The following is a 22,914-nucleotide window of genomic DNA, read 5'->3' as shown; positions in this document are numbered from 1 at the left end:
GTTTTCAATTTGGCGGGCAAATTAATTTTTAAGAAACTCGTTAATTTCGGCGGCATTATCTTTTTTAATTGGTTGTTTGTTTCTTGTGAACAGCGTTTTGTTGGGACTCAGAGTAACTGTAACTATGGATGATAGAGATGGAGAACCTTATCATAGGCGAGAAGGAGTTGAGTCAGCAAAAGGCCTTGCCTACTATTTGTCAAGGCTTCAGAAAAATTATATCTTTTCACAGTTTGCGTTTTCTTTGAAAGGCTTTGTTGAGACAGTTGATTCAAACCATCAGAAAGGGTTGGACTTTTCTGGGCTTCTTGGAGAGGATGGAGAGAAATACAACAGTACAATTGAGAATGAAGGTATAAGGCAAAGATTTCTTGAGGTATACGATAGGTTTTTTTCGGAGTTTCAAAGGAACAGGGGTATACAAGAAAAACAATTTACTAGTTTCGACCGGCAGGATATAACAGAGTGTATGGAAAATAGATATCAAGAAGGTTCGAACTTCTGCCCCAGTTGCCATAAGGCATTCCGTACAACACTGGGTCTAGTAATTCATCAAAGATCTTGTCAAGATCTTTCCAAAGAAGCTTTAGACGGCCCAAAAGAAGGCTTTCCCCAAGGCAAAGTCACCTGCAGTGTATGCGGTGCGGTTTGTAAAACTCCATTTGGATTGCATGTTCATCAGAAGAAGTGTAAGAGACTTTCGGATACAACGGGTTCAGAAGAATCTTTTCTTTCAGACACTGGAAAGGCAAAAGAAGACAGCAGTGTACAAAGGCAAAAGATATTTCACTGTAGAGCCTGTAAGGAACCCGTCGGTAGAGATGTTACGGAACTAAAGAGACATCAGTCATCTTGCGCTAAAGGGCGAACGGAGTTTAGTCAGAATTCAACTTCTGAGTTGCAGAATATTGATGAAGATCACATTGCTCGCCAAGAATCTTCAAAGAATAATGACACTGAATGCAACACTATAGCAGATGTTCAAAACACTGGATATGCAGATTCAGACTATCACAATTGTGAATATTGTGGTTTGCTTTGTAGGACACTTCTTGGTTTGAGTGTTCATCAAAGAAAATGTGAGGAAAGACGTCGAAAGCTGACTGAACTGTATGGTTCAGAAGCTTTAAATCAAGTTCACACTTGCGAAAGTTGTGGAAGACAATGTGTTTCATTATATGGTCTGCGCATTCATCAAAGAAAATGTTTCAGACGTAGCTCAAACACTGATCCTGAGAGCCAAGAACGTACTGCGAAACGGCCTCGATCCAGTCATAGATCAGAAAGATCGCGTCGATCATCTGCAGTAATTAAAAACTCTAAAGATGTTTCGACAAACCAGTGGCAACTATCTTGTGCGTTGTGTCCTTCCTTTACTGCGTCGACTGGAGTTCTGGATGATTTTGTTGGTCCTTTTATGAGTAAAATTGGAAGATCTGCAAAGTCCTTTATTCATGTTCACGTAGAATGTGCCTTGTGGGCTCCGGAAGTTTATCAGGATAGGGTTACCAAGGAATTATGTCAAGTATATGATGCTTATCGTCGTTCACGTAAGAAGGTATGGAAAAAAATTTTTCTACACTTGATTCATATTCATTGTACATAGATATGTCATTATTGTGGTGAATTAGGAGCTTCAGTGCCTTGTCTTCATAAGGGATGCAAAAAATCGTACCATTATTGTTGTTTAACAAAAGCAAATTGTTTTCTAGATAGCTCAAAATTTGAATCTTTCTGCACCCACCACGCTCCTAGAAATGAGAATATGTTGAGCAGCATCGGACGAGAAAATGTCAGTTTTTTTAACAATGCACAACAGGAAGTTTTTTCCTCGACGTTAAAGTCGCATGTGACGGTTGAACGGAAAGAAGTATGTGAAGTTATTTTTTGGAGAAAATTCAAGGTAATTTCTCAACTGGTGTATTCTGAGAAATTGCCTCTTCAGTTTGTTTTGCCATGGAAAGAACAATGCTGTCTCAACCTAAAAGACGTGGTCATTGGGGATTCACACGTACTTGTACTTTCGTGGACCCAATTTAAGGAACATGTCCACTCTAGTCCCCTTTTGTCTGGAAATGAAAGCTTCTTTCTACGCAGGAATTTGCGAAAGTATACGAGAAAGGCCAGTTCTATCGGGCATCTGAAAACACTTTCTGCTTCGCAGAACAATCTACTTTGCGAAGTGGACTTATTTGAAAGGAGGAAAGCAGCCATTTATGGTGTATTACGAAGGCGACGCAAATGTACAAAGTTGCGACGCTTTTGTTGGACCATAAAAGATGATACCTCGCGTGAATATTCATTTGGCGACTCTGAGAAAGGTGGAGAATCCAGGTATAATCTTCATTCTTACCGAGAAAATGGTATGGTCGAACAAGTTGGAAATAGCGAACCTACACAAAAGTCATTGTCAAAGGAGGACCGTCTACATTTGAAGTTAGACTCTCGAAAGATGGAAAGAAGTTGTCGGGCTAGTGTGTTAGAGTCAAACGATCGAAATGGAAAGAAATCTTCCTTGAAAACTCGAAAAAATGACAGCAATATTGGATTGTTTGGAGGAAAAGAACATCTTCGTGGCATCTTTACGGATTCCGTTCATAATGAGAAACGGACCAGAAGAGTAGACGCTAAGATGGTTGTTCCCTTGTCGACAACGTTATCCTTTTCCAAGTCGCTTGGTGGTAATGCTAAAAGTGATAAGGAGAATGAACAATTGGAAAGGAATGGGAAGAGTCTGCGTTTGGACGATATCTTTTCTGTTGACTTGGATGAATCTGTCGTAGATCAAGTTTGCGCCCCTCCTAGTGAGGTTTGAGTCAAATTTTTAAGATACTTTACAAGTTTTATGTTATTCCGTTTGTGATAGATAAAATAAGTTTAAAAAGAGTCTTTGTGTCGTGTTTATTTGTCATTCAAGTGGGGCCATTTGTATGGTGAAACATGTGGACTGTTGTGCAAGTATCGCAACAAATGTTGAGGAACTCTATATATTACGGCAAGTGTCACGGAATGCGTTGCTTTCTTCGTTGTTTTGCCGAAACAACAAAGGTATTGATATTCACCTTGTTTCTTCAGCGTTTCACAAAGTTTCTGGAAAGGAAACTACAAGTAGTAAAAAGAAGCGGAAGGGTAACATAGTTTTGGAGAGTTTGCAACGAAAGCAAGTGGAAGAAACTATATCAGATGAAGCATATCAACGAGAGTCGCAACGAATGAAAGAATATTCCAAGTTTAGGTTAAAGGAACTGAAGTTGCGACGGAAGCGAGAACAGGATCGTTTGGAAGCTATGCGAGCTGCTATTCTTGCTCTTCCGGAAGAAAGGAAACGTGAAGTCGAGGAGAAAGTTCTGACTCCAGTTCCTTTTGAGTTGCCACTTTTCTTGGTAAGTGTCGGTGACGAAACGTTTGAGTGGATACTTACTGTGTGATAGGAAACTCCCGCTATCCCTGGATATGATCCTACGCTTTCCGACGAGGCGTACCAAGAGCTCTCAGCAGAGGAAGTTGCTGTCGAAAAGGAAACTATAGTTGTAGATCGGAGAAGAAGGTGACGCCATCGAAACCTTTGTTTTCTAGACTAGCACCAAAATTCTTTTGTAAGGAGAATAAAGATCTAGAATTTCTCAATCTATTAGAAAAAGTGTTTTCATAGACTGTAAAGGACAAGTTTTGGTTCTATCAACTACTAGTACTCATAGTTTGAATTCCTTCGGGTTATTTCAACGGAAACACTATAGTTGTTAAAGTAAGAGGAGTCTTTGTATTTCAATAGCTGTAATACTTAGGCTGGATTCACATTTCAAATTGTGTTTCAAGTTTTAACAATAGATTGATAGGACGCTCGATCGATTTTCCCTTTTATCCAAGGCTGAATTCGCCTAAAAAACTTCAATATAATGAAAATATATTTGGAGACAAGCTATCCTTTCTTTCAAAAAGAGAATAGACAGAGTCTGATGGAGATTTTGATTTATATGTTTGATCGAAATCTATCAAGACAAAAACTTGAAAGAGAAAAATCTGAAATAGCCTTTTGAACTATTATTTCAAAAGATATATAAACGTAAAAAATTTGACTGTTGACAAACTATCAATAAAGGAGGACACAGAATGTATTAAAAATTATATCGTTGGAAAAGTTTCAAGACATTTTTAGAAACAGTCGAGTTTCTTCAAGTATACAGTTCTAGCTAGCAATGTCACAGCCAAACTTGCCAATTCATTCAAGATTTATAAGGTGAGAAAGATTTCTCCAACTCTTTTTCGTCAGGAAAGCTTTGTTATTCATTCAACTTCTACTGGATAAGAGACTCTAATAGAAAGTAAACAATATTGTCTATTTGAATTCAAATGGTAAAAACCGGATTTACCATTCAACTCTTATGTCTCATGGACGTCCCATTGTACTTCCACGTGAAAATCGGTCGCTCTCTGCTATAAAAGCTTTGCTGTTTCACTCGACTTTTATTCAATTCATTTGTTTGGAAGGATGAACGGAATTAGTGCAAGGGTTGATGTCGTTGGAGAAGAACTGTACAGAAGTTCCTTGGAGATAGTAAGGGCTTCTGAAGAATACAAACCAAAGGGAAGTAGTGAAGTGGTGGAAATGGGTGAACCACAGATGAACAAACTGGAACCTCTGTCAGATGAAGACAAAAGCACTATTCGCTTCAATGCCTTCGGTACAGCAGCTGGTTTCTTTGTGAATGGCTATATGTACGATATCAGTATAGTACTATTGACAATGTTTTCAGATATTTTCCCAAGTGTTGCCAACGACAACACTTTGCAGTCTGCAATAGGAGTCTCTATGCTCTATGGAGTCATGTTTGGTCTACTGGCTTTTGGTTTTATTGCAGACTACTTTGGAAGAAAGAAGGGACTCATTATGTGTTCCTGTCTTGTTCTTTTGGGAAACATTATTGGAGTCGCAATGAATGGAACTACTCATGTAGGTCTTATGTGGATGATGTGTATCGCTCTTGGAGTTGCAGGCCTTGGAATGGGAGGTGAATATACTTGCAATGTCCCGAACGTCATGGAAGATAGTGAACAGCTCAATACTGCAACGAGAGGTCGAAGAGTTGCTATGCTCGTCATGTGTTTAGAAGTTATTGGAAATTATGCTCCTTTCGCTGTTCAGCTTCTCTTGGTTGGCGTTGCATGTCGCCATTCGTATCTCGGAGTTGCTTCCAACTGTAATTGGAACGTTGTGGCTCGACTATCCTTTGGAATTGCCACCATACCTGTGATAACAGTTCTTATATTTCGAACAAAAATGAAGGATTCTCTTATGTTTAAGAAGGATCAGCAACGGAGAGGAAGAAGATACGATGGATTGGATTTATTTGTCATTCTTCGTCATTTTATGCCTAGAACAATTGGTACTGTGATTATGTGGTTTTTAATAGATTGGATCAACTATAGTCAGGGTACCTTTGGTGCACTTATTTTACAAACTGTTATTGGAGTCTCCCTTTTCAAAAGTATTTGGATATCTTTAGTTGAAGGTGCAGCATGGTTGATGTGGCTTCCTTTTCTCGCAGCCTTTGTAGTAGACAAATTGGGTAGGAGGAAGACAGAAATGCTTGGATGGATGTGGTTAGCAAGTACTCAGATCATTAATACTGGCTTCTTTTGGCAACTAAAAGCGAAGCCTATTGCATGGATTATTTGGAGCACATTTGTGGGAGGGTAAGTCGCTTCTGAATTTCACGACTAAAATGAAACGATGTTTTTATAGATTTCAATATTTTGTCTTTATACCTGTATATTTGGTTCCTGCAGAAGCTTTTCCAACTCGAATCAGAGCAACTATGTATGGTATTTCTTCTGCTCTTGGCAAGATGGGTGGTATTGTTGGAACGACAACATTTCCTAGTATTTGGTTACGTTGGTCTGGAGGTGTCACGAAAACAAATGAAGGACTTCGAAAGACAATGTGGTTTTATGGTGGCATGGAATATTTGGCTTTGATTATTTGCACATTCTTTGTTCCAGAGTATTCTCATCGATCTCTTGTCGGGGAAGATACTCGTTTCATTGAGTTGAGAAGAAGGCATTGCGCCCGCCTTGCTCAAAAGTGTCAAGTGACACCTGAGGATTTACAACGTGAAGATTTGCAACAGCACAACCTCAAGACTATGATTCGTAAATTCTTTTTCGCATCAAAACAGGAATTTTCTGAATATCGTCGTGTATATTTGGCTTCTCTTTGTCTTTCCGAAAAACTTTTGAACACTGCCCATATTGAATACGTTGCCAGTTTACCTGTGGACTACAGAGATCTAACTTTATTTTCTTCGTTGTTGTTGAAATATAAGTTGGGCAAGGAAGGCTATCGAAAGTTTGTAGAAAATTCTGAAGCTATGGGATTTTATGATTCTACTAGAGAAATGGAAATGTTTTATGACAAAGAAAATGGTAAAGTAGTGGATGACATCGCTTCTCAAGTACTGGATGATGAGAAACGCTCTTAATGTTTTTCTCATTTGTGTCGTTATTATTAGTTAGTAAAGAACAACTTGTTTCCGTTGCAGTCAATATCAAAACAATATTACGGTTTCATAACTGAGATACAATCGTGCACTTGTCACCAATCCATATAGGAAAAGAGTCATTGAAGAGCCGAATATATACAAAATTTTTTTCCATTTCAACTACACAAGCCTATTGATACACAGAGTGACGAGAACTGTCACATAGAATGTCTTGAGAAGCAGGAATTATTCGTCATGGAAACGATTCCGCAGAAGAAGAAGAGAAAAGAACGCAAACGGTCCAAGCCACATAAAAATGGCAGAGAAGCTTTCTTTTTCGTTCTAAAGTCTCTTAAAGGGCCTTTTAAGGGCAAAAAGTTTGAAATTCCAGACTGGAAGCCTGTAGTGTTCAAGAGAAGTGAAACGAGTTTGACTCCAAGTTTTCACCGAAGGCTGGGTGAAATATGTTTACCAGACCCTGACGTTTCACGTTTGCACGCCAAAGTGAGCTTTTAGTTATTATATTTTATTTGGTTATATTGACGAGCTTTTCCTTTAGATATCGTTTAAAGGTGGGAGGTTTGAGATTTTAGACTTGGGAAGCCTAAATGGAACTTTTTTGAACGACAAGCGGCTATCTCCAGAACGTGTACCTTTAGATGAGCCAGTTGTCTTGGGTAACGGTGATAAGCTTATTATTGGTCAAACTCTTTTTGAAGTAAGTTAATTGCCTTGTTATATTCTCTTTTCTCACTTAACGTCAAAAAGGTGTCCATTTACAAGAGGTTTGCAACGATTTCAGAAGAGGTCGAATATGAACAAGGACAGGACTGGAAGGATGTCGCAGTAAGAAAGAGAGATGTTTTGAAAGAAGAAAGAGCAGGTACCGTCCCAAAGAGACATATTCGTGTTGCAGATCTCCCGGTCAGTCAACAGGAAGCATTGAAGCGGCGTTTAGCCATCGAAGAAGAGGAGGATAATATTGCAGTTTCAAAGGAGAGAAATGTATTCGTAGATGGACTATTACCAAACAAAGAAACCGTTAGTCGAACTATTCTAAGTGTGTTGGCATACAACAGAAGACTTGACGATATACAAAGTGCTCAAGATGGACATACAGATTCTAGTTGTGAGGAGGAGGATAGCTCATCAAGTCATTCAGAAGGAAGCTCGTCATCTGAAAAGAATTCTTCTGAGAGTGAGGAAGAAGACAACTGGACCAGTATTCGAAAGACTGCTGGGAAGCAGTTGAATACATACATAGAATCTTCTGAACCGTATATCTGTCGTGGGCAGATAAGTAGGCTTCAATTGAAGAGAAAGAACTTTGGAGATTTATATTCGAGTGAAAATGTGGTGAGTGATGAAGCAAAGTGTATAGAATCGAACGATAAATATGATACAGCAACTTGAAAGATGCAACTCTGTAAAAATACAGAATGTACCGTCTTTTGGACCACAAGTGTATTTTAACTCATTAAGATTTTGATGAGAACGTTGATTTGCATCGATCATTATTGACTAGTTTATTCTTCATATTTTGAAACTTGCAACGAATGATGACTCCTCAAAGTATTGTCTTTTCATACGATGGACTCAAGTCACCTTTTTTAATGCAATCTTGGTGAACCAACTCTGCAATAACTGCTTATGTGGTGAAGGTTTTTCATTTATTTGAGTGCAGTTCTATTACAATACGAAAATAGACTATAGCTTGTAACGGAATGAATTGTCGTAGTTTGAGAAAGTTGTCAGTATTTCTTAAAATTGTATATTTACGGTTTCGGACTCTAAATCTTTGCTATCAATTTTTGTTTCGATTTTATTTATTAACTGCTTACGTAAAACAAAATATTGCCATAAGTTCAATGATTGTTATTTCGTATTTTGCTTCGTGCTAAGAAGGAAACCAGGAATACTGCGATGCAAAGATAGTTTCTATAAATAGTGTAGAATACAAATTATTCTTTTGATAGCTTGTTTTGTAGTTTATTTTGATAAATACTTTAAGAGATTCTCATATTTGAAGAGAGAATCCAATCTTGCTTACTGAGATGTTGTGGTTGCGTTTGGTTTAAACCATCTTTAAATGTGGAAGTACTATTTGTTGAGTTGAAACTTATTTGAAAGTACTGTATTGTGTACAATAAAAAACAGTACTTTGAGTAGCTTTTTCATAGACGAGAATATCTTTTATGGGGAATCAAAACTCTTCTGGTGTATTTTCACCAGAAATGACTTATCGCATAGGAGGCACGAGAACTGGGTCAGAAACTTATGTTCGCAGCTACAATGGTACTGCTTCTGGGAACCCAGTTGACAATGTTTATGTATACGAGTCTTCTCAAGGAGTAGGAGCTCAAAATATCCCTCTTCGCTCTGTAGGAGGAACGCTCCGTGGTCAGAGGGCAATTTCTAGAGCCAACCTTATATTGGAAGGTCAACCACCAAGCAATCAACAGTTGCCTTCTCAACAGCAGGTAAGTTGCTTTTCCTTGCATATTTGTGCTTCCTCACACTAGTAAAGCCAGTTATCAAGTGTGGGACGAAGCAGACCAATTTGGTCAACTTACGAAAAAGCTCGTTAAAACTCGTAAAAGACGAAGTATCCAATTTGCACGTGTTGCAGTTTACTTTTGATTCTTTGGTCAATGGCACCTTGACTGTGTATTATTTTGCAGTGGATAGAACGAACTATCAAAACTTTAGTGCTATTTGTATGGAGCCTATTGGATATAGAGAACCTCGTACCAAGCACTTTACTCCTGGTACGGGTATCTTATTTACAGAAGACACTCAAGATGGAATAGATTTTCACAAGTATTCGGAAGAAGATATCTTGTATCAAAATGGCAGTTTCTATCCTCTCGTCATCGTATTGAAAGTTAATTCCATTCCAGAAGAACCGTCATTGTCTAAGTCTACCAATAGTGGAACTGAAATGGCAGCTGAATCACAATCAAATTCTAATATATCAAGTCAAATAACGTTTGCAACTTTTTCGAAAAGTGAAGAGCATAGTACAACAGAATATGGAGTTTCGGTCATCAAACAGTATGCACAAATTGGAGATAGTTTGTATATGTTGGACGACATTTATGGTTACGATGCCACATTCTTAGACGAAGCCTTGGATGATACCAACTTGTGTGTGATATGTATGCTAAACGAAAGTGACACACTATTGTTGCCTTGTCGTCATTTGTGTATGTGCGCAGAATGTGCAGATCGTTTGCGCGTACGTTCAAACAAGTGTCCAGTTTGTCGTCAACTCGTCGAATGGATGTTACAAATACAAAACTTGGACAAAACTCCGACGGAAGATTGAGTTATTTCTTAACACAAGTTCACCCATAAAAAAGGTAGGCCTCTTTGAAGTTTGGTTTAAAATCTTATCGTGATGCCTCGTGAAGATAAATACTGTTTCAATTCTCCTATTGCTAACTTCTTGTCGTGAAACAAACTAGCAGCCAACGCCGCTTGTGCACCACCTAAAGTTAAGACGTCATAAAAGTGTTCCATCTTTCCCGCACCTCCACTTGCAATCACTGGAACATCAACTGCACTCGTTACTGCTCTTGTCAACTCAATATCGAAGCCATCCAAAGTCCCATCTGCGTCCATACTAGTTAAGAGTATCTCTCCAGCACCAAGATCCGCACCCTGTTTGGCCCACTCTATAGCATCAAGTCCAGTTGCCTCTCTTCCTCCCGAAATAACAACTTGCCAACTTCCGTCTTGCTTCCTTCGAGCGTCGATGGCCAATACGATATTTGCACTTCCAATGGCTTCAGCACAGTCTCTTAATATTTGTGGTTGTCTAACCGCTGCTGAATTGATTGCTACTTTATCTGCTCCGGATAACAGTGTTTGTCTAGCATCCTTAAAATATCAAGCTTTCAGAAAAATGATAAAAGAAATGAACGAACAACACACTTGAACTGAACGAATTCCACCACCTACACAAAGAGGCATAAAAATAGACGAAGCCACTTGTCGGACAACATCTAGAGTGGTTGCGTGACCTTGCGGTGTGGCGGAAATGTCTAAAAAGACCAGTTCATCAGCTCCTTCTTCATAATATATTTTTGCTTGCTCTACAGGGTCTCTTTACCAAATTGAACCATCCTACGTAAACAACCGCATTTTTTACTTACCCGGCATCTCTAAGATTAACAAAGTTTACTCCCTTCACAACTTTACCATCTTTCACGTCTAAACAAGGAATAATTCGTTTCGCAAGGCCACTAGATGTATTCTGTTCTTGCTCCACCTGTAGCTGAGGAGTTTTCTGGTCTTGAATAGCAGAACAAACTGTTCGTCGTCCAAGACTGCAAAACACATTGCGTAAAGAGACGAGTTTGGAACGAACAGGCTCAACTTTCTGCAAATGAATTGGAATACAATGTTCTCTAGGTCTTTGCAAAAACTTGACTCTTCTGGGACTTGCTAAGCTTGGCAAAACAAAGCCTTGTTGCTTCCGCTCATTCATCTTCCAGTGAGAAAATCTTGGTGATAAGAGAATGTTGCTTATGTCGGCTCGCAGGCGATCTACTCGTCCTTGTTGTTTTGCGGAAAGTGCTATATGGATAAAAGCTCATAAAGCACTTGGTTTAACCACGTCTGTGAATAGAGCACTCTTTTGCGTTTCTGGAAAAAGGACAAACCCTAATATAACTAAGTGTTCTTCTTCGATCAATGGAACGTTAACTTACGATGATATACAAGAGGAAGCTTCTTGTTACTCACTAAATGAATCAGTTACTTTCCAAGGAAATGGATTACACTCGGGAGAAGAAGTGAGTGTCACAGTCTCACCTACTAGAAATTTTCAAGGAATCTCCTTTCTTTATGAGGATAAAAATGGAATGTCCGTCCACGTCCCGTTGAAGTCTTCTTCTGTTGTAAGTACAGAACTTTGTACCACTATAAGTGCTCCAGGAAATCCTTTGTCTCGTATAGCAACAGTGGAACATTTACTCGCAGCACTCTGGGGTTGTGGAGTGGGAAGTGCTGTCATCAAAGTGGAAGGAAATGAGATTCCCATACTCGATGGAAGTGCCATCCATTTTGTAGAAGCTTTTGAAAAAGTTGGGTATAGAAGGTTTGTTAGTCATAGAGATCGTATCTATCAAGTTCAACAGCCTATTTGTGTACAAGATGAGCGTGGATCTTGGGCACGACTGGAGCCTCCTAAAGACAAACGAGGTCTAACAGTGGAAGTTACTATTGACTTTCCTCACAATGCTATAGGAAAACAGACTTTCCAAACAAATTCTGCTATTACAAAGGACATATTTATTCGCGAAATTGCTGCTGCCAGAACTTTTTGCTTAGAAACAGACATTGAGAAAATGAAAGGTCGAAAGCTTTGCAAAGGAGGTTCGTTGGATAATGCAGTTGTATTTAGTCGACACGGTGATGGAATATTGAATGAAGGTGGACTAAGGTTTCCAGATGAACCAGTTCGTCATAAAGTATTGGATGTTTTAGGAGATTTGTTTATCAGTGGAGTTTTTGTGGTGGGACATTATAGTGCATACAAGCCAGGACATCGACTGAATTCACAGCTCGTCCGTTTATTAGAAAGAAAAATAGAGCAAGAGCGAGAAAAATTGTCCGTATCAGAAGAACATTTGACAAATGTCGTGGTTGACCCTTTACCGTTGGCAAAGTAAAATGTAACGGAATATATGTTATAGCATTTAGGAAAAGAGGTTTTCATATTCGTGTATGTACTGAAACTACATTCAAAAACATAAAGTATGTCCAGTTGTCTTTCCACGAAAATCTACAGCATTATTGCAAGCTAACGTTGAGTGAAGACCTACAATGAAATGAAGAACCATTATTCTTTCTGCGTTATACTTGACGATGAAACAATCCTCATAAGATGGTATAGAGACTTGATTATAATCCTCTTAGCATCTTTACTTGATAAACATTTTGCGCTTTGTTCTTATAGGAAGTTTTGGATGATTCCATTTTATATGAAAGGCTAACTTGTGGGACAAATGTGAAACTATGGAACAAGTAGAAATGAATATTGTACGTTTGTTAAAGAAAGGAGTTTTACATTCAACTATTCTAGGTTCATGAAAGAATGTTGCCAAATAATAATTGTGTCTGAAGTGGCCAACTTATCAAGCAGTCGGTTAACAGATTGAGTTTGGAATTATTTCCTTTCCAGCGGACGAGAAACTTTCAAAACCATTTACGATGGATTATCAAAGACAGTCCGAATTTGAAAACGCACGAACGTCTCCAGTACGCACACCCGTACAGTACGGTTTTCAGTCACCAGTTGAAACCCCACGTGAAAATAAAAAGCAACTTTTGAACGTCTTTCTTACCGGTGGTCTTCCAACGCAACAATTTTCTCCCTTGGAGTCCCGGTCTCTGGTTCGCGGAGAAACAAGCGTGAAGAGAACATCAAACTCCGGTAGAAACGAAGATTATGTTCCTCCAACCCAGTTGAAAACCAAGGATAAATGGTCGGCTGATAGGAATACTCCAAAGGGAAGAGCACCGCCTCGATACTCCTTATTAGAAGAGAGCGAAACAAACTCTGGTAAGTTCCCCTCAAGGGTGTTACACTGTTCCTCATGAAATGAATAGGAAGTGCGTCAAAAGATCTCTCTTTTCGTACTGTAGCATCTCCGCAGTTGAGGAATCAATTCGAAAGGACAGAACCTTCTCTTTCTCCTCGTTCAGAGGGCACTTCTTGTTGGGTTACTGTCTTTGGCTTTGGTCCTTCTCTCCAAGCTGCTGTACTTCGAGAATTTAGGAACTATGGGGAAATTGTAAGATATATTCCTGGAAAAGGAAATTGGATGCATATTTGTTATCGAACTTTGTTGCAGGCACAAATGGCAACTGGAAAGAGAATTCATATGGTCGCTGCGACTACGATGGTAGGCGCAATTCCTTGTTCTGAGCAAGAAATTTTAAGAGAGGAATCTATATCGACGCCAGCAGATAAAGGAAGTGTATCAAAAACCAGGTATATTTCAAATTTTGGCAATAATATAGGCACGCAGTATCATGATTTCCATTCTCAAACGAGTAGTCTCTATATGGACGCTCCTCGCCCAGCAGCAGGATTTCTGGAAACTCTTCGAAATATTTTCAATTATTGGAGTCAGTAGATATCTTTTAGGTTGTAGAACTTTATTTTTGAATGTGTTGACAAGTTATATTTCCAACTTTTTGATGATAATTTGGAAGAGGACACATCACAATTGAGACATCTGAGTATCAATGGAATTGAGTGTTGAAATGTTTTCATATGTTTTTTGGGATAATTTGCTATTGATGTAGTTAGGCTAATTCTGTTATTTAGCTTCATTTGTAGTCTTAGTCTAAAACTAATAGAAGGATAAAATAAATGGCTTCCTTGACACGATGGTTATCAAAAAGTAGTGTAGTTAATTATTTCGAACGACCTTTGTGGTAAGTCTAGCCTCTGGAACAGGAAGTTTTGTATAGCATCAATGCTTCATCCTTTCATATGTATCAAACTTAGCAAATGAGCTCGCATAGTTTCAACACAAATGCAAAACGTGTGTTTCAATGTTGTTGAATGTTTGCATTCTGTTTCGGCGGCTTGGTTCAAGGCTTGCCATTTTCTTCTATCACAAATTCTTAATTGTCTCTAGTCCTTCCATATTCAGTTAACACTATGTCACTGTATGCTTGGTTATCCCATGCGGGACTTACAAATATAGCACCTCTCATTAAAATATGCTAGATTCATTCTATTTTAGACATGCCATTTTGATCTTTCAATACAATTCATGAGTCACACAATATAACTCAACATGCCCATTATGAAATTCTATTATATTCACAACTCGAGCAATTGTATAAAATGAGGCTCTATAAGTGAAACACATGAAGGGAATACTTGGAGGTCATTTCTTCACCATGGTTCAAGCTTTCAGGAAACTTTGCCAGTTGAAGAGGTTATTGGATAAATTCCTCTATCTTTTATGAATTGAAGTATTGCGTTGCGCATGAGAATAATATTTTGAGTCACTAGTACCGATATCATTATAGAACAATTGGCTGTACAGTTGTCTTAATTGGCATTCACTCATCACTGTGAATGTGTCTCTGTTACTTCACCACCTCTAGGAATGTTTTTAAGAACCTTGCAACCGAGGAGTTTTTTCTCAAATGCTTTGAAAATAATATCCTCTTGTTTTATTGCAACTCTGCAAGTGTTGTCGTAGGAAGAAATCAAAATATATTCAAGGTAAAGTAGAACTCTGGCACTAGCAACGTTTGACGACAAGTACAAAAAGGAAGTGAACGTAGAATTCTGTGGTTCCAATGGTTTGTGCATAGCGAGAAGAAGGAGTGGAGGTGGTTGTGTTTATCACGATTTAGGAAATTTAAACGTTTCACTAATCACGACTCGTCGAAAGTTTAGCAAAACGCGACTATTGGAATGTATCCAAAGTGCCTTGCAAAAGGATTTTCATATTCCTGTGCATATATCTGAAAGGAATGATTTGCGACTATTTGATAGGAAAGTTGCTGGTTCCGCGTATCGCATTACAGCCGAACGTGCATATCATCACACAACTTTGTTGGTCCAAGCAGATTTATGGAGACTGGAAGAAGCTTTGCATTGCTCTGAAAAATTCACGGTAGAAACCAAAGCAACAGAATCCATCCGTTCAAAAGTATGCAATTTGACAGAATACAAACGTTCCTTACATATTATGGATATTTGTAGAGCAATTAGCAAGGAATGGTATTCCCAAAGCCTAAAAGTCGTTCCTGAGCAGGGTTTTATGCTATTTGACAATGATGATATCGGTCGGTTATCAAGTCAAATAGAAAAGGAATACAAACAATTGAACAGCGTACAATGGATTTGGGGAGAAGGACCAGCATATAGTCTTCGTTGTCATCTCCTTTTTCGTTGGGGTTTTATTGACATGTCTTTAAGAGTTGAAAAGGGAAATCGTATTATAGGAGTAGATATGCATAGCGCTTCGGGTATTCCTTTCCATCTTCGTGAAAGTATGACACAGGCTATGATTGGATTGAATTGTTTGGGCAATGTGTTACGTGACCGAATAATAGAGTTGACCAAAAATGAAGGAAAGAACTATGGTGAACAGTTCCAAGAGATTGCGACTTGGTTTTTGAGCAATCTGCCAACTCTCGGTAATATTGAACGAGCAGGAAATATAAATATACAAAATGAATATCGACGATAAACAGTTTTGGATATGTGATAGGTTTGTTTCTGCTTTTGAAAGGTATGAATGTCTTGACCGACTGGAAAAGTTCGTTTTCGCAATTCCAATCAAAGAAAATACAAACGGTATCATTGAAGCCAACAAGTCGTCAATAATTCTAGCTACTGAAAAAGAAAGGTTCGCTTTTCAAATTTTATGCACAAACAAGCACTTTCTTCGAAAGTCTTGACGACAAACTTCAAGTTGAACAACGACACAACAATGAACATAGTTTGACTGGAACTTCAAAGGTAACTGAATTAAAAAAGTTCTGCACCTTCGTTCTCCAACGCTTTTTTTTCTTCTTCTTCTTCTCTTTTAGCTTCCAAATGACTTCTCTAGTAATGCAATCTGAATAAGGGGCAAACATAAGTTGAAAGGTTTCCTTACTATTCGATGGGGAAGATCCTGCTTTGTACGAAGCATTATAAAGAACCAAAATACTGTTCCCATCACTCTAGTCATAACTTTGGTAGATCTACTCTGCTGCGGTGGAATATAACCATTGTAAGGTTTGGTATAGTCGAACCTCTTTCCCATCTCTACGAGCAAATATTGCAATTGCCCAACGCACTTTTGGCTCAACACAATGAAAAGCTTAAGATTTTATTCCAGTCTTTTTAGACGGCCAGAAACACAAGTTACTCAATATTTCAAGCGCTTTTGCACAGTATCGTCCACATACGTTTCTAACTCTTATGAAAAGGTTTTAAAAGGTGGCGGTATAAGTGACTCGGTGCGAGAGGCACAATATGCTGTTAGAGGAGAGGTTCCAACCAGAGCGCTCCAACTAGAAGAAGAATTGAAGCATAACAAACAGAGACCTTACGACCATATCATTTTTTGTAATGTGGGAAACCCACAATCCCTTGAAAATCCACCTATCACGTATGTTCGACAGGTTCTTGCTCTTTGTGATTTTCCGGAGCTTTTGAACTCCAATCTTTTCCCTGCTGACGCGAAGGAGCACGCAAAACGAATATTGATTAGTGCTGGAAAAGGAGGGAGTGGGGCTTACAGTAACTCTGGTGGAGTAAGTTGTATTCGTGAGGATATTGTTGACTTTATCCAACGGAGAGATGGCTACGAGTCATCAGTCAACAACGTTTTCCTCACAAACGGAGCGTCAGATGGAATAGCTTTAATAATGAAGTTGCTGGTATCATCTTCCAACTCCGGTGTCATGGTTCCCGTTCCGGAATATCCTTTATATAGTGCTCTGCTGTCTTTATTAGGAGCCAAACCTGTTCGATACTACTTGAATGAAGACAGAAATTGGTCAATTGAGCTTTCCGAGCTAGAGAGAGCCTATGAAAGTTCAAAAAAGGCTGGAATTTCAATAAGTGGGATTGTTTTAATATCCCCAGGAAACCCTACTGGTCAAGTTTTGGAGAAATCGAACCTCGAAGAAATAATAGATTTTGCGTATAGAAGAAGGCTTGTTGTTTTAGCAGATGAAGTATATCAAGAAAATGTTTACACAAAAGGAAAGAAATTCGTATCTGTCAAGAAGGTTTTGCGTGACATGCCTGGCAAGGTTTGTAAGTATTTTGACCAAGTTTTCATTTTGAACTTTGCCCGGTTAGTATCAAGATGTGGAGTTGGCAAGTTTTCATTCGGCATCTAAAGGATTCTATGGTGAGTGTGGTAGACGCGGAGGTTATCTTGAAGTTGCAAACTTCAATGAAGAGGCCCTTGAGCAATTGTATAAGCTCGCCTCAATCAATCTTTGTGCCAATTTAAACGGCCAGATAGCAATGTCATGTATCACACGACATCCCACACAAGGAATGCCATCTTATTCCCGCTTCGAAGAAGAACGATCAAATTTGTTGTCGTCATATGCTCGAAGAGCAGAAATGATACAGACTGCAATGAACAATATGGAGGGTTGTTCCTGTAATCAAGTTGAAGGAGCAATGTACGCCTTTCCTCGAATAAATATACCACCATCAGCTCAGCAGATAGCAAGGTCACAAGGGAAGCAACCTGACGTTCTTTATGCGCTGTCGTTGTTGGAACATTCTGGTGTCTGTGTGGTTCCAGGAAGCGGTTTTGGTCAAAAACCTGGAACATTCCATTTTCGAACGACTATACTTCCCCCTGAGCATGATTTTCCTAAAGTGATGACTTCTTTTCAAAAACACCACGAATGGTTTCTTAATAAATACAAGGCCTAGAATGGTAAGAAAACAACGAAGTTTTATTAAAGGAGAAAAAAAATCGTGAAAAGCACAGAGAGAGTAAGCCCCATTTTGTTAGTAACGAGGTTGTGTCACGGAATTTGCCTCACAACCTATAAACTTTTAGTTCAAGCAAAAAAGAAGATTGTACTCTTTGTTAAAAACTGTCAGACGGTAATTCCAATCCAGCCTTTCCTCAGTGCCGTTCAGGCATAGGTCTGGGGCGGCAACGTTGGTGTCATCATATCAAGTTTTGCAAGATATTGGGCTGCTCACAAGTACTTACCTGAAACCCATTCCATAACTTTTTTAACTGGACGAAAGCGCCCTAGGTGGAAGAAACCATTTTCAAGTGAAAGAACTTGAGTTAATAAGAAAACTGGTAGAGATGCAAAGCAACGAACTCTTCAAAAGAAGGGTCCGACCCAAAGTAGGACCACTTCTCGTCAATGTTCTTTCAGTACGAGCTTTCCCAATCCATCCAAGAACACTGAAGAGTGACTCGTCTTCTGAAAAGAGAGAACGCTTCATACTAATCGAACGTAACAAAAAGTGGCCTTGGCTTTGGTCAGTTGCACAAACCCTACCAAGTTCTTGGAGTTCCTTCAGAAATGGTTCCAACCTAAGACGCAGGCCATTACGGCTGGTACTTTCTACCTCTTTGTCCGGAGACTTTCCCCAGAGCTTCTATAACGTTTATAGTTATAGCCTGGAACTTGATGCTTTGAAACAACAAGTCCAGCGCTCCGAACGGAATGCTTCTCTGTGCTCCAAGCAATTACGACGACGACGATTTGACATAGAGGCTGACTTGAATCAGTTCTAGATGCTCTCCTATTCCATTTGGAAATTAGGGACTTTATGCATTTCAAGACACTGATAAGTTTTCACCATTTTTCTGTTTCAGAAACCTTTCGCAATTGTACGCATCGATAAATTTGTCGTTGTCTACTTTGCACAAGGAGTAGATAGCACCCCCAACCTAAGACTGTTACCCCTCCTTGAAGGTTCGGTTAATTCAAAATTTAAATTGAATGGAGCGGGCTTTTTTATATTGTCTGTATCATGACCAATTTGGAAAGCTGGGAAGGAGTAAAGGAAAATATTCAGCCTGTTAGTTGTGGAAGGGATCCAGATATTTTAAGAAAGTTTGGAACCAATGAAAAAAAGCTCTTAGAGGAGGATAAGGTTTTGCAAGAGAAACAAAGGGAGTGGGAAACTCAACTGGAAGAAGCCTTGAGACATCCAAACTCTTTAGACCTTGCCGCAATATGGAGAAACTATTGGAAGTGGATTCAGCAGCACTACCCTACAGGACACCCCAATAGCTTGGAATTCTTAGAGAGAGCTACAAAGAGCCTCTCATCAGATCAAAAATACAAGAATAACATTCACGCTCTGAAAATTTGGATAAGTTATGCTGATATTAGTCGTGACCCTTTGCCAATATTTGAATATATGTATGCAAACGATATTGGCAAGGAATTTTCTTTGTTTTATGAGGCATATGCTCTAATACTGGAGAAGAACAGAAAATTCTCTGAATCTGATAGAATTTTTATGGAGGGAATAAACCGCAGAGCTTCACCTCTCGAAAGGCTACAAAAGCGACATCAAGAATTCCAGCATAGAATGGTGAAAAGAATGCAACGAGAAGAAGATGTGAAATCTTTGTCCAATCCTGGAAATATGCAAAACAAAACAGATACTTCATTTCGTCAACCTTTAAATGCCGTTGATAAAAAACCACTATGTGCAGGACATGGGTCTTTCACGACTTCAAAGCTCAACAGCAACTTTGAGATTCATCAAGATCAAGAGCAACAAGAAAATATCGCACCGAGTTTCTTTCCACATGTGCCCCTAATGACTCTTCATACAAAGGAGAACCAAGGCACAGTAGACATTTGGAAAGGTAGGAGACTTCCCCAGAAAGAGTTCTTAAAGGATCGTTCTACTTCTATCACGAATAGCAGTTTCGAAATATTTGAAGATGAATTGACAGAAACACCAGGAAAAACAGATAGTTCAACTGAAATGCAGGCAAGAGAAAATCTTACTCTAGGAACTCCACTGGCTCCATCTGAAAGAACAAGAGAGTTGGTAAGACAATCCACTGAGACCAAAAACATGGACAAGAATCGACAACGGTCCCAACTCAGTGAGCCATCTCAACCTAATGTCAACGATGACGCAAACCGGTCCGTCACCCAAAGGCATTTTCAAGCACAAGAATCAAGCAAGTCTGTAGTTAGTTCAGTCGGGTTACGTCACCAAGAAATCGTCAGTGACCTCGGTGACGAAAGCCAAAACGACAACTTGAGTGACAACGGAGATATCACTTTTGATAACAATCTTAATGTCTCGTCACCTACTATTCATACAAAAATGGCTCTTGCTGACGTTGAAGCGATGTTTGATAGTACTCTGACTTTTGAGAGAAATTTGAAACTTTACAACGAAGATGCAATTCCAAATGATGACAATGACACTCTTTCTTTTGTGTCATCGGCACCTTCTCACATTCACAAAAATAGCAACGAAGCTTTCTCTATCTATGAAGATCCTCAATAAAACATTCTCATTGGAGCTGACAACTTTCTTTATTAGGGACAAACAATGGGACAAGCCATACAATATAAGTCAATACTTCTATAGATGAATGTGATAAAATAAAAGTGAATCGGCTTGTACTTTTTGGAACCAAAACTACCTGTTTCTCAAAGTTTTTCAAAGGGTCATGACTTACCTATGGTAAACAGAATAATAGTAAGCTTGGACAAAAATTTAAGCTCAAACTAAAAAGTCCAAGTTCATAAGCAAAGATTCCTATGTCCCATGAAACTTCTCCAATTCTCTTATATATACTGCACAGAAAAACAGATATTTCAGCAAGATACACTTTCCATGGCTTTGGCTTCGTTTTCAGTAACATCTTTATCTTCCACTTTTCTCTCCTTTGCAGTAATGATCTCGTCTAGATATACAATTCCGCTTTTGCGCTTTCGACTACGATGGTTTTCATCCTTAAACACATATTCAGGCAGAAATTTTCGCTTGACATGCTCTACAGAAACCTACAATGAATCAAAACTACGAAAAAGTTCATGTAAACCTAAATGAATAACATACTTCCATATCAGATGTTCTAAAAGGCCAGGAAAGAACATAATTAACCCATTCTGAAACTGGTCCAGACATGTCAATCTTCCTTTCCTTGGAACCATTTTGGTTTGGAAGCTTCGGCAACGAAAACGATAAACCAATGAAAAAGCTTTCACAAAATTGTACTCCAGGTCTTGTATAGGGAACAGGATAGGGGTAAATCAGAGTATGTGAAAGTATTTCCAGCTTCAAAGTAAGAACTCGCAGCTTTGATTCGACAAAGCCATGCCATTTTCTTTGATTTTCTGCTGTTCCCGAAATGACATTTATTTGAAGGTAATTCTTAAACTTCGAAAAAAAGTCGGTTCGTTCAAAAAGTTTCGACCACGTCATAACTTCGGTTTCTTTAACTAAATTTGTCTCTTCTGAATGTTCAACTTGCGTTGTCTGATCATTCTCAGTATCCTCTGTGGAGATTGTCTTACGTGAACTATTAGACTGACACAGGATCTTGTCCGTTATCTCTAAACCCCGGTGTATCTCTTCTTGAATAATTCTAAGCGTAGTGCGAGAAACATTATGCGTAGAATTCATAGAAGGATATGCAGGAGTGATCACGGGCATTAAATGCTTCCGATCTGCAGGAAACACGGCAGGATTCCAAACTTTAAAGCCACAAGAAGGCTTTCCTGGAGATATACTGGTAAGGAGCACTGGATTTGGCCACTTCCATTGGGAATAACTACAAGTCACTCTTTAATAACAAAACAAAAGTTGAATTGACATACACTTACACTCGAAAAAAGCGAGATAGAATCACATTCGCTGCCGCATGAGGATAAAGCTGACAGATACGCGCCACTAAAATTGCCCAAGATACCCCACCCAAAAACCTTAAAGAAATTCAACAAAGTGATCAATTCTATGAGAAAGTTCACTAACCCCAATACATTGGAATAGATTCCACGATTTTTCGCCCAAAACTTCACAGCTCTCAAAGTTGTTCGAAAGGTTTCTACATTTGGTACAAGTCTTAAAATAGCGTCAGTAACTCTTACGCCGTTGACAGAACGTTGAGTTTCATCGTCAACGTTTCTTAGTATAGAATCGTCCAAGATGTCAAGTCGTTCAGGCAGTTTGCTAAACTGGAGACGGGCACATAACAAGTCAATTTCAACGCCAGCAAATTTGAATTTCACCACCGGAACATGAGCGTCAAAAACTGGAACTACGTCCTCAATTTTCGGATGCGATTTAAAAATATTCACGAGAACATTTTCTTCTTCAGGAACGGAACCACTTTCACTAGGTATTCCAAAGACGTCTCGGTTTCTTTCCACGTAACGCGGAACTATACATAGCGTGTCTATATCTGCGTTTGGAGGATTCACACCAAGCCTGTAAGAACCAAACGTAAAAAGCTTTGCTTCAGTTTCACTGACGATTTCTTCTGCTATTCCTTGTGAGCGGGAAACCCTTCGAACCCACTCGTTTATTAACTGGTGCAATTCTGCTAGAACCTAGAAACGACGTTAAGAGAGTAGGTGTGTAAACTTGCTCATCAATATCCAGACCTGTTCTCTTCGCTGTGCTTCCTTGTTATTTTCATACAAATTTCTGTTGTGTAGGAATTCCTCAAGTTCTCGCGAAAGCCTGTAGTCAAGGGGAGTCGGGGTCGCTGTAGAAATAGGCTCTGTGACTCCTTTATATCCACCAGTTCTTGTTCCAAATTTCTCTTCTGAGCCCATTTTGAGACACGTCGCGCCCTTCTCTCTTTTTCTTTCTCTACTTGCGCGTCATTTCCGACGATCAACACTATTCTGCGGTTGAAGCAAAATTTTGAATCAGAAATAGCAAATGGGAAGAATGGACTTCAAATCAGTTTTGTTTATC

General features: G+C 39.0%; 13 protein-coding genes across 13 annotated transcripts; 10 read left to right on the top strand and 3 right to left on the bottom strand.

Annotated features, from left to right (window-relative positions):
* The first annotated feature begins 6 nt into the window (after positions 1 to 6).
* On the top strand, positions 7 to 2,886 carry Gasu_03370 (ubiquitin-protein ligase). The gene is made up of 2 exons (XM_005709028.1): positions 7 to 1,558; positions 1,607 to 2,886. Exons 1-2 carry the CDS (start codon positions 125 to 127, stop codon positions 2,813 to 2,815), a joined length of 2,643 nt encoding a protein of 880 aa, XP_005709085.1. The 5' UTR covers positions 7 to 124; the 3' UTR covers positions 2,816 to 2,886.
* Positions 2,887 to 2,896: 10 nt separating this feature from the next.
* Positions 2,897 to 3,651, top strand: Gasu_03360 (uncharacterized protein). Its single transcript, XM_005709027.1, has 3 exons — positions 2,897 to 3,048; positions 3,099 to 3,383; positions 3,432 to 3,651. The coding sequence occupies exons 1-3, from the start codon at positions 2,941 to 2,943 to the stop codon at positions 3,549 to 3,551; spliced, it is 513 nt and encodes a 170-aa protein (XP_005709084.1). The 5' UTR covers positions 2,897 to 2,940; the 3' UTR covers positions 3,552 to 3,651.
* An 815-nt stretch (positions 3,652 to 4,466) lies between these two features.
* Positions 4,467 to 6,591, top strand: Gasu_03350 (MFS transporter, PHS family, inorganic phosphate transporter). The gene is made up of 2 exons (XM_005709026.1): positions 4,467 to 5,694; positions 5,744 to 6,591. Exons 1-2 carry the CDS (start codon positions 4,490 to 4,492, stop codon positions 6,477 to 6,479), a joined length of 1,941 nt encoding a protein of 646 aa, XP_005709083.1. The 5' UTR covers positions 4,467 to 4,489; the 3' UTR covers positions 6,480 to 6,591.
* Positions 6,592 to 6,716: 125 nt separating this feature from the next.
* Positions 6,717 to 8,496, top strand: Gasu_03340 (uncharacterized protein). The gene is made up of 3 exons (XM_005709025.1): positions 6,717 to 6,983; positions 7,039 to 7,197; positions 7,248 to 8,496. Exons 1-3 carry the CDS (start codon positions 6,735 to 6,737, stop codon positions 7,890 to 7,892), a joined length of 1,053 nt encoding a protein of 350 aa, XP_005709082.1. The 5' UTR covers positions 6,717 to 6,734; the 3' UTR covers positions 7,893 to 8,496.
* Positions 8,497 to 8,506: 10 nt separating this feature from the next.
* On the top strand, positions 8,507 to 9,831 carry Gasu_03330 (zinc finger (C3HC4-type RING finger) family protein). Its single transcript, XM_005709024.1, has 2 exons — positions 8,507 to 8,959; positions 9,007 to 9,831. Exons 1-2 carry the CDS (start codon positions 8,675 to 8,677, stop codon positions 9,805 to 9,807), a joined length of 1,086 nt encoding a protein of 361 aa, XP_005709081.1. The 5' UTR covers positions 8,507 to 8,674; the 3' UTR covers positions 9,808 to 9,831.
* A 4-nt stretch (positions 9,832 to 9,835) lies between these two features.
* On the bottom strand, positions 9,836 to 10,996 carry Gasu_03320 (cyclase HisF). Its single transcript, XM_005709023.1, has 3 exons — positions 10,637 to 10,996; positions 10,416 to 10,587; positions 9,836 to 10,361 (listed from the first exon to the last, which is right to left on the bottom strand). Exons 1-3 carry the CDS (start codon positions 10,969 to 10,971, stop codon positions 9,864 to 9,866), a joined length of 1,005 nt encoding a protein of 334 aa, XP_005709080.1. The 5' UTR covers positions 10,972 to 10,996; the 3' UTR covers positions 9,836 to 9,863.
* A 10-nt stretch (positions 10,997 to 11,006) lies between these two features.
* Positions 11,007 to 12,281, top strand: Gasu_03310 (UDP-3-O-[3-hydroxymyristoyl] N-acetylglucosamine deacetylase). The gene has a single exon (XM_005709022.1). The coding sequence runs from the start codon at positions 11,012 to 11,014 to the stop codon at positions 12,155 to 12,157; it is 1,146 nt and encodes a 381-aa protein (XP_005709079.1). The 5' UTR covers positions 11,007 to 11,011; the 3' UTR covers positions 12,158 to 12,281.
* Positions 12,282 to 12,566: 285 nt separating this feature from the next.
* Gasu_03300 (uncharacterized protein) lies at positions 12,567 to 14,235 on the top strand. Its single transcript, XM_005709021.1, has 2 exons — positions 12,567 to 13,050; positions 13,098 to 14,235. Exons 1-2 carry the CDS (start codon positions 12,699 to 12,701, stop codon positions 13,625 to 13,627), a joined length of 882 nt encoding a protein of 293 aa, XP_005709078.1. The 5' UTR covers positions 12,567 to 12,698; the 3' UTR covers positions 13,628 to 14,235.
* A 301-nt stretch (positions 14,236 to 14,536) lies between these two features.
* On the top strand, positions 14,537 to 15,791 carry Gasu_03290 (lipoate-protein ligase A). Its single transcript, XM_005709020.1, has 2 exons — positions 14,537 to 14,736; positions 14,786 to 15,791. The coding sequence occupies exons 1-2, from the start codon at positions 14,587 to 14,589 to the stop codon at positions 15,710 to 15,712; spliced, it is 1,077 nt and encodes a 358-aa protein (XP_005709077.1). The 5' UTR covers positions 14,537 to 14,586; the 3' UTR covers positions 15,713 to 15,791.
* A 64-nt stretch (positions 15,792 to 15,855) lies between these two features.
* On the bottom strand, positions 15,856 to 16,306 carry Gasu_03280 (uncharacterized protein). Its single transcript, XM_005709019.1, has 2 exons — positions 16,124 to 16,306; positions 15,856 to 16,071 (listed from the first exon to the last, which is right to left on the bottom strand). The coding sequence occupies exons 1-2, from the start codon at positions 16,271 to 16,273 to the stop codon at positions 15,994 to 15,996; spliced, it is 228 nt and encodes a 75-aa protein (XP_005709076.1). The 5' UTR covers positions 16,274 to 16,306; the 3' UTR covers positions 15,856 to 15,993.
* A 10-nt stretch (positions 16,307 to 16,316) lies between these two features.
* Gasu_03270 (alanine transaminase) lies at positions 16,317 to 18,051 on the top strand. Its single transcript, XM_005709018.1, has 2 exons — positions 16,317 to 17,270; positions 17,320 to 18,051. Exons 1-2 carry the CDS (start codon positions 16,323 to 16,325, stop codon positions 17,911 to 17,913), a joined length of 1,542 nt encoding a protein of 513 aa, XP_005709075.1. The 5' UTR covers positions 16,317 to 16,322; the 3' UTR covers positions 17,914 to 18,051.
* Positions 18,052 to 18,966: 915 nt separating this feature from the next.
* Positions 18,967 to 20,761, top strand: Gasu_03260 (serine/threonine protein kinase). The gene has a single exon (XM_005709017.1). The coding sequence runs from the start codon at positions 18,982 to 18,984 to the stop codon at positions 20,488 to 20,490; it is 1,509 nt and encodes a 502-aa protein (XP_005709074.1). The 5' UTR covers positions 18,967 to 18,981; the 3' UTR covers positions 20,491 to 20,761.
* A 4-nt stretch (positions 20,762 to 20,765) lies between these two features.
* Positions 20,766 to 22,906, bottom strand: Gasu_03250 (poly(A) polymerase). Its single transcript, XM_005709016.1, has 5 exons — positions 22,596 to 22,906; positions 21,964 to 22,541; positions 21,816 to 21,914; positions 21,049 to 21,763; positions 20,766 to 20,993 (listed from the first exon to the last, which is right to left on the bottom strand). The coding sequence occupies exons 1-5, from the start codon at positions 22,767 to 22,769 to the stop codon at positions 20,805 to 20,807; spliced, it is 1,755 nt and encodes a 584-aa protein (XP_005709073.1). The 5' UTR covers positions 22,770 to 22,906; the 3' UTR covers positions 20,766 to 20,804.
* Between the last annotated feature and the right edge of the window lie 8 nt (positions 22,907 to 22,914).

The sequence above is a fragment of the Galdieria sulphuraria genome (assembly GCF_000341285.1).
Source record: "Galdieria sulphuraria unplaced genomic scaffold scaf_1, whole genome shotgun sequence".
In the NCBI taxonomy this organism is placed as follows: Eukaryota; Rhodophyta; class Bangiophyceae; order Galdieriales; family Galdieriaceae; genus Galdieria; species Galdieria sulphuraria.
Note: the sequence above shows the minus strand (reverse complement) of the source record. Positions and strands in the feature narration are given on the sequence as shown.

Coding starts and splice junctions, on each gene's coding strand:
- Gasu_03370 (XM_005709028.1), top strand. CDS start 125: ATGGATGATAGAGATGGAGAACCTTATCATAGGCGAGAAGGAGTTGAG. Junction 1,559..1,606: donor ATCGTCGTTCACGTAAGAAG/GTATGGAAAAAA, acceptor CATTGTACATAG/ATATGTCATTATTGTGGTGA.
- Gasu_03360 (XM_005709027.1), top strand. CDS start 2,941: ATGTGGACTGTTGTGCAAGTATCGCAACAAATGTTGAGGAACTCTATA. Junction 3,049..3,098: donor GTTTTGCCGAAACAACAAAG/GTATTGATATTC, acceptor GTTTCTGGAAAG/GAAACTACAAGTAGTAAAAA. Junction 3,384..3,431: donor TTGAGTTGCCACTTTTCTTG/GTAAGTGTCGGT, acceptor ACTGTGTGATAG/GAAACTCCCGCTATCCCTGG.
- Gasu_03350 (XM_005709026.1), top strand. CDS start 4,490: ATGAACGGAATTAGTGCAAGGGTTGATGTCGTTGGAGAAGAACTGTAC. Junction 5,695..5,743: donor TGGAGCACATTTGTGGGAGG/GTAAGTCGCTTC, acceptor ATGTTTTTATAG/ATTTCAATATTTTGTCTTTA.
- Gasu_03340 (XM_005709025.1), top strand. CDS start 6,735: ATGGAAACGATTCCGCAGAAGAAGAAGAGAAAAGAACGCAAACGGTCC. Junction 6,984..7,038: donor TTTCACGTTTGCACGCCAAA/GTGAGCTTTTAG, acceptor CTTTTCCTTTAG/ATATCGTTTAAAGGTGGGAG. Junction 7,198..7,247: donor TTGGTCAAACTCTTTTTGAA/GTAAGTTAATTG, acceptor AACGTCAAAAAG/GTGTCCATTTACAAGAGGTT.
- Gasu_03330 (XM_005709024.1), top strand. CDS start 8,675: ATGGGGAATCAAAACTCTTCTGGTGTATTTTCACCAGAAATGACTTAT. Junction 8,960..9,006: donor AGTTGCCTTCTCAACAGCAG/GTAAGTTGCTTT, acceptor ACACTAGTAAAG/CCAGTTATCAAGTGTGGGAC.
- Gasu_03320 (XM_005709023.1), bottom strand. CDS start 10,971: ATGAATGAGCGGAAGCAACAAGGCTTTGTTTTGCCAAGCTTAGCAAGT. Junction 10,588..10,636: donor GTTAATCTTAGAGATGCCGG/GTAAGTAAAAAA, acceptor AATTTGGTAAAG/AGACCCTGTAGAGCAAGCAA. Junction 10,362..10,415: donor GTGGAATTCGTTCAGTTCAA/GTGTGTTGTTCG, acceptor TGATATTTTAAG/GATGCTAGACAAACACTGTT.
- Gasu_03310 (XM_005709022.1), top strand. CDS start 11,012: ATGTCGGCTCGCAGGCGATCTACTCGTCCTTGTTGTTTTGCGGAAAGT.
- Gasu_03300 (XM_005709021.1), top strand. CDS start 12,699: ATGGATTATCAAAGACAGTCCGAATTTGAAAACGCACGAACGTCTCCA. Junction 13,051..13,097: donor AGAGAGCGAAACAAACTCTG/GTAAGTTCCCCT, acceptor TGAAATGAATAG/GAAGTGCGTCAAAAGATCTC.
- Gasu_03290 (XM_005709020.1), top strand. CDS start 14,587: ATGTGTCTCTGTTACTTCACCACCTCTAGGAATGTTTTTAAGAACCTT. Junction 14,737..14,785: donor GAAATCAAAATATATTCAAG/GTAAAGTAGAAC, acceptor AAGTACAAAAAG/GAAGTGAACGTAGAATTCTG.
- Gasu_03280 (XM_005709019.1), bottom strand. CDS start 16,273: ATGGGAAAGAGGTTCGACTATACCAAACCTTACAATGGTTATATTCCA. Junction 16,072..16,123: donor AGGATCTTCCCCATCGAATA/GTAAGGAAACCT, acceptor TTGCATTACTAG/AGAAGTCATTTGGAAGCTAA.
- Gasu_03270 (XM_005709018.1), top strand. CDS start 16,323: ATGAAAAGCTTAAGATTTTATTCCAGTCTTTTTAGACGGCCAGAAACA. Junction 17,271..17,319: donor TGCGTGACATGCCTGGCAAG/GTTTGTAAGTAT, acceptor TTGCCCGGTTAG/TATCAAGATGTGGAGTTGGC.
- Gasu_03260 (XM_005709017.1), top strand. CDS start 18,982: ATGACCAATTTGGAAAGCTGGGAAGGAGTAAAGGAAAATATTCAGCCT.
- Gasu_03250 (XM_005709016.1), bottom strand. CDS start 22,769: ATGGGCTCAGAAGAGAAATTTGGAACAAGAACTGGTGGATATAAAGGA. Junction 22,542..22,595: donor AAGCACAGCGAAGAGAACAG/GTCTGGATATTG, acceptor CGTCGTTTCTAG/GTTCTAGCAGAATTGCACCA. Junction 21,915..21,963: donor ATCTATTCCAATGTATTGGG/GTTAGTGAACTT, acceptor AATTTCTTTAAG/GTTTTTGGGTGGGGTATCTT.